This window comes from Eleutherodactylus coqui, chromosome 6, assembly GCF_035609145.1.
Source record: "Eleutherodactylus coqui strain aEleCoq1 chromosome 6, aEleCoq1.hap1, whole genome shotgun sequence".
Taxonomy (NCBI): Eukaryota; Metazoa; Chordata; class Amphibia; order Anura; family Eleutherodactylidae; genus Eleutherodactylus; species Eleutherodactylus coqui.
The window spans coordinates 242,581,408-242,593,865 of record NC_089842.1 but is presented as its reverse complement, the minus strand read 5'-3'; the positions used below and the strand labels follow the sequence as shown (position 1 = coordinate 242,593,865).

Below are 12,458 nucleotides of genomic sequence, written 5' to 3'. Positions count from 1 at the left end.
TAGACTGTCCGGACCCCATACTAATAATTGGACTTGCCGTTTTTGATTTACCACAATCACGGAGTAGTGAGGATGTACAAAACGTCCTCTGGGTAAATCTGGCGGTCGCAATGACCTTTTAGTCCCTTCTGCCAGATACGCGGCTGGCAGGACACGAATGTTCACTATGGACTTGATGTCCTCTGTTTCTACCTCAGTCCTTCGGGTAGATCAGGACAGTCCCTTCTGCCAGGTACGCGGCTGGCAGGACACGTATGTTCACTTATTAGTAGACCTTTTTATGGAGAGAGAGGAGACCACGGCTCGCCTCTATACGTGGCTTTTGTAATCTTATAACAAATTACAGCTAGGAAAATGAGTGCGGCAGTTAAAGTACAACAAAAAGCTATCAGTTTGTGAGGGTATATATATATATTGCCATATGTGTTTTTTATGCTTTTATACCTATATGCAAGTTTTATTCAATTCCAAATGAAAAAAACTTATATGTCGCCTTACATCAGATATTTCAAGAGAGATGTTCTAGAAATTCAGAGAAAACCACCGAACCAGACATGAAGGACGCATGTACTTGGCTGTTTTCCCAGAAGCCCATATCAAGATGTTCAAATGTACATAACTTTCACTGTCTTAGGCCGAAATCCGGACTTCTTAGAATAGAATGGGTGATTCTTTGTACTGGAGTTAATTGAATACGTGATTTTCTGTACGTAAGCCAGAGGCGCCAGTATCAAGATAATGACTGTTGTATGACTTTCACTGTCTCAGTCCGCAAATCCGGACTGCCCATATATGGTTATAAGCCCATCACCCCTTGGTGGTGAGGGGGCAGAATGTATAAGATCTCATGTAATCTGTAATAAAGCACGGCGGCGACGTCGACGTCAGCCGAGAGCCATGTCCCGTGTGAGAAACTATACCAGACCTCTGTGTGGTGTCTATTCTTACGGCCGGCAACGGGGCAAGTGGGGTGGGCCCGATTGGTGTTGCACTTAGAAATTTTAACCCTGATAAATGGCGCCCGAACGTGCGGCGGTAAAATCGGAGCTTACAGCGCAATTCACCCGGATCCACGCCACTGAGAAACCGTCCTGCTGCAAACCGAGCCTGATCAACTCACAAGAACTCCAGGTAAGGCCAGCATATATTTATGTTGTGTTTTATACTGCGAGTCTTGCAGCAGGACTGACTATCTGTGGTTTGTGACCGGACGGGTTGGGTTAAGAGTTCTACACGGTAACTCGTGTGGGCTCCGGGTTTGCCGTCATGGACCACTGACCGTGATATGCGCACCAATGGCTCACCCAGAAACTAGTCTGTAGTCTATTTGTTGTTGAAGTCCGTAGCGTTTTAGCGATAGTGGAGATTGTTTGATTGTTTGTTGTATCTGCAGAATTTTTTTTTCTCTTACTTTTCATTTGGTCTCACAGACGAAGGAACCCTCCGTTTGAGTTTATTTAGTCGTTAATGGTTTAGAGGAGAGGGAAGCACTCTGTAAGACAGGTCCCATTGACGAAGGAACCCTCCGTTTTAGGTTAGTTTAGTAGTTAATGGTTTAGCTGAGGAGAGGGATGTACTCTTTGGGACTGGTTCCATAAGAAGAAGATGCCTTCGGTTGTATTGCCATATATTAGGGGCTGACAATTCGGGTCAGAAGGATTCACTCTATGGAGCGTGTTATTATTATTATTATTATTGTTGATGTTCTAATATGCGTAAGATCTTATTAAAGAAGATAGAGCCCCTCAAGGGCTGCCGCCGTGTGGATGAATCTGTAAAATGTAAGAAAACTCTAATGAAAATGTGTGACACCGACCCGCACGGCAGATTACAAAATGGTGTCTGGGAGGAGGTCTTTAGGACCCAGAGGTGCCTTGAAAGATCAAGGTTTGCTAGAAGAAGAGAGAGAGACAGTCAGAGAAAGTATGTACACATTATTTGTTTAAGAAAGTATCCGTAAGTGAAATGTTGAAAAGTACAGTAAGTGATCAAGAGGGCGTCAGGAGAGTGTCTATTGAAGGTTATATTGGCAGTTAGGTAGGGGAGAGAAATAAGGGGAGCAAGCAAGTCGATAAGTAAGTAACAATGCACGTGATTGGTTGGCAAAGAGAGAAAAAAAATGTGTATAATACAAGATAGATAATAGATAATATGTATAATCCATACTAGGTGGATATATGTGTGTATATATATATACTGTATGTGCAAATAGTTAACAGCTTGCTTGTAGGGGAGAAGAGTCTGTTGACATGTAGCTGCGACTCTGTGTAGCCTTCCAAGGTCAGGAAGATAACAGCGAGAGAGAAAATGCAATAACAACCTTGGTTAATATCTTGGCTTGCTTGCAATGAATTGAAATGAATTTAATTAGTTATACTGTCTTAGTAGGCAGGGAAATATAGTAATTTCTAATGTATATTCTTACTTATACAGGGGTTGAAAATGAATATTGCAAGGTCCCAGGATATGTGTTAATTATGATTTCAAAATGCAGGCAATAGTTTAAGCTAAAACTTATTCAGTCTGTTTCATATTCGTGGAGAGATAACAGTCAGGGTCACAAGGGGGGCTGAAAAATACCCAGAGATTCTAAAACACTTCAGCGTTTAATACAGCATATAATAGCTTCAGTAAATAAGAAATATAGAATATTACAGTCACTCAGCAAACTTTTTCACATAATTTGTCATAAATAGCGCTCATTCACAATCTCATCTCAATAGAATTATGTACTTTATAAAATTAAAAGCACTCACCTCGGTGTTTTTCAACTGATGTATGTATGTTTGTCAAACTTTTTTTTTTGTCCGTGCATCTGTGTGTACTGGTACACCTTCAAGGGGGGTGACGGAGCAGACTTGAGAGCATGGATGGATGAGAGTTAGTGACCCGTGTTCAAGCTGCGGTGGGCTGTGTGGAATGTGTGATGCAGGTAATGACTGGGGATAGAAGTCCTCCCCATGCATGGGACTTTGCTTGCTTGTGATGTGGATGCTTGGACTGTTACGCTGAAATGGAGCTGAGAAGACGGACGCACGGAGCCAATATCGAAGGGGTGGAGCTATATGATGTAATAGTACGTAATAATGTTTCATCCCTCCTCTTGCACGAGGGAGGGGGTGAGGATTTTGAGCAGCTAGTTTTTTTTTTTTTTTTTTGTTTTTTTTTCTCCTGTCTGAAATTTGATAAAGATATTGCAGGCAGGAACAGACTAATAATGAATTCAGTTAAAGGGATATCACATTTCAAATATTAGTAGAGGTTTTGTAGATTATTCTGCCCCGGTGTAACTCATGTTTCTGCTATTGGTGTTAACATTTTACAGGCCTTATCTGCATCCATCAAATCTTTTTACAATGTTGTACTAACTTAAACCCGGCTACTATTGTTCCAATTGAGTACCCTGGTTTAAAGGGGGGGAGGAGAAGGCATAGGTGATCCAGGTATTGCAAGTCAGCCATTTTAGGTATTGCAAGTCAGCCATTTTAGGTATTGCCAGTCAGCCATTTTAGGTATTGCAAATCAGCCATTTTTAAATTTTTTTGCAAGTCATTTTTAAATTTCTAAATTTTTTGCAACAAGATTCTAATCTTTTTGAAATAGAATATCAGCCTGATTGTCTAGCAGTGATGCAACAAGAAAATTTAAGTTTTAAAAAGTTACTGAAAGCCCTTGTTAATAATGCATATTTTGAGTTGTTTTTTATAGATGGTACCCAGGGTGATTGACGACTCCACACTGGATATACAGTGGTTACACAACAAGATGTCCTAAAAAGCAGAATGCCTCCGCATGTCGCAGTACAAGAAGCGGAACTAAAAGCACTCACGGAGGCGTGTAGAGTGGCAGAAGGTAAGACGGCAAACATTTACACTGACTCCCGGTATGCATTTGGCATAGCTCATGATTACGGCCCAAAATGGAAGGCCAGACAGTTTTTTACCACAGCAGGACAGCCAATTAAGAATGTTGCAGCGGTGCAGAGTCTCATGGAGGCCCTACATCTACCTGACAAGGTGGAAAGCTCACACCAATTCCTACACCGGAGAAGCAAGAGGCAACGCCATCACAGACCACACAGCAAAAACAGCGGCCCTCAAGCCGTGGAAGAAAGAAGAAAAGAAGAATTTGATAATAACTTTGGACTTTGACTACTTTGATATGAACTTGGACTTTGATAAAAATCTTGGACTTTGATATGAACTTGGACTTTGATTATAACTTTGGACTTTGACTAAAACTACAAATGGACTAAAAAGGGACGGCGTATGGTGAACAGTCAACAGAACTTGCTTACCATAGTCCCTGTGCCCCATGATGGCCCAGCTGACGCATGGAAAGACGCACCTCTCAAAGCAGTAATGATGTCGATGCTTGAACGACGACGGGTGGCTCCTTGGTTTTCTGTAGCTGCTGCATCATTTGTCCAATTTTGCATGATCTTTGCCGTAAAGCAACAGGGCAGAAGTAAATTTGCCACATCACGCTTGCCTAGACCACTCTACCCATTTCAGGGATTGCAAATTGGCTACACTCAGCTCCCACTTGTTGGGAAGCATGAATATGTGCTTGTTGTTGATTTCTTTTCAGGTTGGAGACCTACCCTGTTACCAAAGTAAATAAGCAGGTAACCGCACAGAAGCTCATGAATGAGGTAATCCGCAGATACGGGGTACCGGAAGTGATTGAGTCAAACAAAGGTACACACTTCACAGGTGAAATAATGCAATACATCATGTCTGTTTGGGTATATTCTAGGTTTTTCACACACCCTACCATCCGCGGAGTAGGGGGAAAGTAGATACAAAAGACAATAGTGAAAATGGGTAAATTTTGAATTGAGTGTCTTCTATTAGTTTTTCTTTTTCTTAGGAGGGTACATGCCACAGTAGCAGAGTTTGGGAAATGATTTTCTTGTTAATGTTATCATAGGTCTCTCCAAGGAATTGTTAGTAATGTATTCTGTAGTCTCTGCTTTTCTCCCAGGTCCTACAGATGAGTGTCACAATCTGAAACCAGGTGACAGGGTCTATGTGAAAAAGTTGAGAGAGAAACCCGGTTTGAATGTCCTTACCAGATGTTGTTCACCACCCCAACTGCAGTCAAGCTCGAAGGAAAGCCCACTTGGATCCACACTTCGCACTGAAAAAACTAATGATCCTGCATATCCTTTACATGCTATAATGTGGTACAATTCCTCTAACACACACCTTTGACTACTGTACACTAGCCCCCTGTTTCAGAACAAATTAATACAATGAAATGTACAATCAATATGAAGCCTACACTGAGGGTGAGAATCCAACACTGCATCGTGCTAAGAGAGACATTGACACTCCAGGTGGTAACTTTAATCCACATGTATACATAGATGCAATAGGAGTGCCAAGGGGGGTGCGAGATTAATTTAATTCTAGAGATCAGGTTAAAGCAGGTTTTGAGTCCTTATTTGCTTTTGTCACTGTTAATAATAATGTAGATTGGATGAATTATATCTTTTACAATCGGCAGAGGTTTGTAAACTACACTAGAGATGCTTTGAAAGGGTTAGCTGACCAGTTAGGGCCCACTGCATCCATGGCCCTAGAGTGGCCCTGGATATGATTTTAGCAGAAAGAGGTGGGGTATGTAATTTTCTGTATGTGTATTATCCCTTTGATCAAAGAGTATGAGTATGAGTAATGTGACACCAACATTTCCCTTGTTTGAAAAAGATGAAGAGCCAGTTCCGATAATGCCAACCAGGTACGTTACCAGAAGAATGGAGAGATGGACTAGTACTGTGCCGCCCCGGTCTCATAAGATGGACTGTCAGGGGACTTCCCATTTGCCTAGGGAAAGTGCAGAAGACCTTAGGTTCCGGCGAGGGCACACCCTGTGGGGTGTTAACTTCTACAGATAGAGGGTATGGATGCCCGGAAATAAGCCCAGGGAATCCATGGCCTCCTTCTGAGGTGAGGTAGGGATCCCTCCCCTTTAGGAGTAGGGACTTACGGGCAGTGGAGAAACCCTGACGCAAGGGAGAGACGACCGAGGAAGAGTGCAAAGTCTGATGCTTGATCTCCATATTAAGTTTTTTAGGGGGGTTTGTGAGGGTATATATATATATTGCCATATGTGTTTTTTATGCTTTTATACCTATATGCAAGTTTTATTCAATTCCAAATGAAAAAAACTTATGTCGCCTTACATCAGATATTTCAAGAGAGATGTTCTAGAAATTCAGAGAAAACCACCGAACCAGACATGAAGGACGCATGTACTTGGCTGTTTTCCCAGAAGCCCATATCAAGATGTTCAAATGTACATAACTTTCACTGTCTTAGGCCGAAATCCGGACTTCTTAGAATAGAATGGGTGATTCTTTGTACTGGAGTTAATTGAATACGTGATTTTCTGTACGTAAGCCAGAGGCGCCAGTATCAAGATAATGACTGTTGTATGACTTTCACTGTCTCAGTCCGCAAATCCGGACTGCCCATATATGGTTATAAGCCCATCACCCCTTGGTGGTGAGGGGGCAGAATGTATAAGATCTCATGTAATCTGTAATAAAGCACGGCGGCGACGTCGACGTCAGCCGAGAGCCATGTCCCGTGTGAGAAACTATACCAGACCTCTGTGTGGTGTCTATTCTTACGGCCGGCAACGGGGCAAGTGGGGTGGGCCCGATTGGTGTTGCACTTAGAAATTTTAACCCTGATAAGTTCAATGCTTGCAGCAGACAGCATGGCAATATACACATGTGGGTTCTTCCGTCTAGCACGGTTACCAAGAACACCGTAAATAACAGGCAGAAGTATCCTATAAACATGCAGCAACAAACCGTTCTGTCGACACGTGACTTTGAAGACAGGGGAACTCAGATCTAGGGCGGTAAGTCAAGGGCTTACCTTACACCGGTGTTTTGTAGATCTGGGGTCCCGTGGCCTCTGGTCCAGCTGGTCGGCAGGCAGGGTTGTCAGATATCGGCTGCAGGTAAGGAGTTAAATTCTGGCCCTCGTTGGTCGCCAAGTAATGTGGGGGGTCATAAACCGACCGTTGAGCTGATGCTGTCTGCTTCCGAATTGGTCTTTAGAGGTGAGTACTCAGACGACACAAATGGACAGCCACATGCAAGATGGGATTGCCATGAGTGAAGTAAGTGTTTATTCAGAGTTACAGAAGATATAGGAAAGGTTTGCTGACGTATTGATTTGATTACTGCGCATGCCCCAGGCATGCCCAAGGCTACATAACATCTGCAGATTTTAATTAACAATACACATCTTTCAAAGACGTCTCCTACATGAACAATACATCAATGTCCGGTGACAACTGTATCAAAACAAAATGTTCTTGGACGCTTCTTACTAGAAGGGAGTGAGCTTTCTCAAGGAAAGAAGACATGGGAGAGAGAAAGCTGATAAGACATATGGGAACATGTTCAGGGTCATTATAATTGGGATCTAACATCTTTCTAGGTAAAAGTTGAAATTAATACAGATACATGTATTAAAGCAAACAAGCAAAGAGATACAAAATGGAGTCACTGTAGTCTATTATTAAAGCGTTGGCCCTTACACGTATAAGCTTAAACCTTTAGCAGAAGAAGACGCAAATTATAAACACATAAGTATTCTGTGAAATACACTTATCAATTTAAAGGCATAAACCTGAATTAGCCCCTCACAGGTTCCTTGGGGTACCAGATGTTAGGAGATATGCTTCTCTGCATACAGTACATGTTAAGTGTAGCATACCATGATTTTCATAGCAAATTCAACAAAGCAACCTTTTGTATGCTGTTATATGAAGACAGAGGCCTACAACCATATAGCAGAGCAGAGTCTTTATACACCTCTTTGTTGGAAAAGTTATGATTTTATATAAAATATAATAAGTGATTGAGCCCTGAGGATGAGCAAAGGTTCACGATGAATGGGGTCATAAATTTTTTTATATGCATTTTCATTTCTTGAGTTTCAGACATATGAGGATTTTATGGCTCATACATCAAGATTCAGAATCATGTAGTAAGAAGTAGGCAAGACATCCTGATCTCCTCAAGGAAAATACACAGTTCAAAGCTAAATATTTACCTTTATTACCATATTGATGTAATGCAGATGATCATATGAGATCTCAGGGCTATTCTCAGTCCAAATAAAGTTTCCAAACACAAAGTTTTAATAACATCAAACTAACCAATTGTTTAAAGGGTACCTTTTACCTGCCTAAAGCACCACAAACTAACTTACGGGGCTGTTAGGGCAGGTGACAGAGAGTTTCGTCCGCATCACAGACTCCGGTGGCAGGTACCTCAGAATGCACAAAGAGGCCAAGTAAAAAAAAGTTCATCACCCCCCAGCCCCCTTTACCTGCAAAGGGAATCCGTGACCACAATTATGCTGCTCTGTCATAGAGCAGCATCAATAGTCACACACGCTGATTCCGGCAGTATGTCTGTAATTTGTGAATATCCTATAGCTTAATTATAGCAGCATGCTACCACCACTATAAAACAGTATAGAAATGTATTCATGATATGCAGGCTTCTCCCACTGCAGATTGATAGCTTTCTCCCTATGCGCAGTAAAAGGGAGAAGGCTGTCAATCAGTTGCTGGAGGGTGGGGGAGCTTACATTTCATGAATACATTGGACTCTTACTATACGGGCATCATGCTGCAATGATGAAACTATAAGTTTAAATTAAACTATTGCAGACACCTATAGGCACATTAATAGAATTGTCTATGAACTCTGCAGGTGAGTTCGATCATACAGGAAGCCCCGGTTTGATTATTAAATTCTAGTTGAAAGATTTACATATCGACTACTAACTGGCAGACTTAACTTTAAGTTTCTACTTCTCCTTGTGAGCAACAATGAATATGTTGCCCTTAGTGTCACAGAGGTCACTCACAACCTTTCTCTCCTTAACCTTACAGCAATCAATAACAAAGCCTTCTCCAACTAGAGCTTTCCTGGCCAAATCCTCATCATATCTGAGAATATGGATCTTGTCCTTGCCAACTGTGAAATATGTTGCATTTAAAGTCCCAATTAATATGAGATATCCCCCAGGATTCAGCAGCCTTAAGAACTTCCCAAGACATCTCCTGAAATCATCATGGTCTTTGCTGATAACATCTAGAAGCCAAGCACTGATAATACAATCGGCTGGTGGGAGGTCCAGCGGTTCTATTATATTTTCTTTCCCAAAGTCACATTTCATAACATGTTGAATTGCTGATCTCATTTTTTCTTCTTTGTCCTGTAACTGCTCTCTGAAAGAAATGGGAAAAATGAGGAAAGTAATTATCCCACTGACATCACTATGGGCATCACAGCTCAGCAGTTACCACTATATATCAGTAATCTGTAGATTGTTGGCTCCCAGTACTGGTAGAAAGACTTGAAGTCAACCAAGACCGGAGTACTAAGTGTCAGGCTTATACTTCTAACTATAGACTAGCATTACAAATGTATTGGGCCTATTCTGTCCAGTATATTTATTAATGCCCTGGTAGAAGGGCTGCACAGTAAAACAGCAATATTTGCAGATGAAACAAAACTATGTTCAGTAATTAACAGAAGAGAGGACAGTGTACAATTGCAAATGGATCTGGCTAAATTGGGAGTTTGGGCAGAAAAGTGGCAAATGGGGTTTAACACTGCTAAGTGTAAGGTTATACATATGGGCAGGAAAAAAGGCCACCAGCGCAGACTAAATGGGAAACCACTGGGCAAAACTGACATGACAAAGGACGTGGAGACTTTAATTAACAGTAAACTTAACTGCAGCAACAAGTGTCAGGTAGCTGCTGCCAAGTCAAATAGTGTCATGGGTGCATTAAAAGAGATATAGGAGCACATTTGTACTGCAGCAATGATGACAATGACAGCAGGTTCTCTCCTAATAGTTGATCCAATATTTCACCTCTTTCCCTCTGTGTCTACATGAAGCTGTGTGGCATGGCCCCAATGAAATGCTCCGGTCCGTGTGTCCAGCCATCTTTTCAGCTCCAGGATGCATCGGTCAGTGGCCTTCAGCACTATAATATGCTTGAAAAACTCACAGGCCGCATACAAATGATGAATCATGGGACCAACGCTGAGGTCAATCAAGATCTCTCCTCTAATGAGACCTGTAAGAATAAATGGCAAATATTGAAGCATCTATAGTCATATGTTAAACCCTCATATATAGCTAGCTCCACGTATATGTGGGACTACAGAGTCACTGTGGTCTCCCCTTATGCCTTAACTTATTTCATTCACCCACTTTACTATACACTAAATAGCACAAGTGATGCTTTTTGTGTTTTTTTATGTATATTCATTAACATTACGTAAATATGCTTTCCTTTAATTTCTACCAAACAAAACATGAATAGTCAACTGTACCATCAGCAAAGGTTGGGATTTTCAGACCATGGAGGGAATTACCTATTCGATGGAATCCTTGCTAGAGACAATGGGAACCTTACAATGGCAGGAAAGCATATGATTGTCAGGCACCTTGCTACTCTCATCAGGAGAGCTTTAAACTATAACAATATGAGAAGGGAAATGAAGGCCAGGAAAAAATATACAGCTAATGAATACAACTGTGTACCTTGCTATTAAAAGTGGAAAGGAAAAATAAATGGTAAAAATTCAAAAGGAAAGCAGAGGAGCAAGAGACCCCGATCACAAACTAACATGTTTTTATACAAATGCACAGAGCATGGGAAACAAACAAGAATTAAAGCTTCTAACACAAGAGAAGAGAAATATAATGTCATTGACATCACGGAAACTTGGTGGCATGATACACATGATTATTCCAAGGCTTTAAGGATACTACTTATTTATAAGACACAGACCTAATAAGAATAGAGGAGGTGTTGCATTTTATGTTATGAAAGCCTATATCTCCACACAGATCTTAGCTTCAGAGAAAAGCCGTTCTGTAGATGGTGTTTGGGTAGGAATACATGGCAGGAACAACAGAAAGTGCCATTGTAAACATTTTCTTTAGGGCTCCTGGACAAGCAGAAGATATGGATGAGCTGTTTCTACATCAGATGGCCACGTTCTCAAAAAAGTAGGACTAAGGCCCATTTAGACGGGATGAATGTCTGGCATACTCGCTCTCATGCTGCTCACTGTCGCTGGCTCACAGCAGGGTAGCGGGATATTTCTTTCCTCGGGCACCCCTGTTCCTCTCCATTGACTTAACATAGTGGCCATTCAGTAGTGAATGGCTGCTATTTACACTGAACGATGATCATTCAGCTCATCGTCCATCCTTTTTGCTGCATAAATTATGGATGATCATCATTTAGTGTATATAGCAGCCGCTCAGTATTGAATGTCCGCTATGTTAAGTCAATGGAGAGGGGCGAAGGAGTGCGAGGAGTGAAATATCCTACAGCCTCTCTGTCAACCTGTTGGCCTTTCTGTCAGAGAGCCTGTGATACTAGCTTCCGTGCAATAGCACGGGAGCGAGTGTAAGCGGGGAACGAGTATTGGTCATCGTCCCGCAGCATAATTGTGGTCACGGATTCCCTTTACAGGTAAAGGGAGCTGGGTGATGTACTTTTTTTACTTGGCCTCTCTGCGTATCCTGAGGTACCTGCCCCCGGACTCTGTGATGTCTGTCACATTCCCTAAGATTCGTTACATCTAAATAGGCCTCCAGTGATCATGGGAGATTTTAATTATCCAGACATTTGTTGAAAATCTCTTACAGCCAAAACGATTAGGTTCAACAAATTCATTAATCTCTCTTGCTGACAACTATCTCTTCCAAGAGGTACAAGAGCTCTGCTCCTAACCCTACTGTATGTTACTTTAGGCACAAAGTGATATTGATAATAAGATACAGTTGTGTTGTAGGGATGAATATAGCTCCATAATAAAAGTAGGAAAAAGTAAAGTAAATCAACGTACTAGGAAAAATATATAATAATAGTTAAACATAGAAAGATACATACCAGCTGTGAACGCTTTTGTAAGATTTTCAATGGGGAATTTCAAGGTCTCCTCTGCAAAGACCATTTCAGGTTTATCTGAAAAGTATATCTCCAGATATTGTCTGGAATCAACGCCATCTACATGATAGAGCTTACAGGCAGAGGACTCCATTGTCTAACCTTCACAGTCTGATAGGTAAGGACTGACTGAGTGACTCGTTCTACACCTCAAGCTATTTATAGGAGTACTAGGGAATCAATTTGCAATTTCTGTTACTTATCACATGATGAGTATTACTACCTTCATGTGACAGTCAAGGTAGCCGATTATAGTAGCTTTATCTTAGGTTAGCATAAAATATTAATCAACTTCAAACAATGTTTTATGAAAATAAAGACAAAGGAAAATAGTTTCTCAGTCTGCAATGGCTTTTAAAATGAGCCTCTGATCAACCATCCGGTAAGGAGTGATGAATGAAAGAGTTACACTGAAATGGCCCCCGCCCAATGAAATA

The 12,458-nt window shown here is 41.4% G+C and overlaps 1 protein-coding gene across 1 annotated transcript; it reads right to left on the bottom strand.

The window, feature by feature from the left end:
• Positions 1-8,062: 8,062 nt before the first annotated feature.
• Positions 8,063-12,155, bottom strand: LOC136633454 (nicotinamide N-methyltransferase-like). The gene is made up of 3 exons (XM_066609207.1): positions 11,965-12,155; positions 9,924-10,131; positions 8,063-9,270 (listed from the first exon to the last, which is right to left on the bottom strand). Exons 1-3 carry the CDS (start codon positions 12,113-12,115, stop codon positions 8,847-8,849), a joined length of 783 nt encoding a protein of 260 aa, XP_066465304.1. The 5' UTR covers positions 12,116-12,155; the 3' UTR covers positions 8,063-8,846.
• Between the last annotated feature and the right edge of the window lie 303 nt (positions 12,156-12,458).

Coding starts and splice junctions, on each gene's coding strand:
- LOC136633454 (XM_066609207.1), bottom strand. CDS start 12,115: ATGGAGTCCTCTGCCTGTAAGCTCTATCATGTAGATGGCGTTGATTCC. Junction 10,132..11,964: donor TACAAAAGCGTTCACAGCTG/GTATGTATCTTT, acceptor TTATTCTTACAG/GTCTCATTAGAGGAGAGATC. Junction 9,271..9,923: donor GTAGACACAGAGGGAAAGAG/GTGAAATATTGG, acceptor CATTTCTTTCAG/AGAGCAGTTACAGGACAAAG.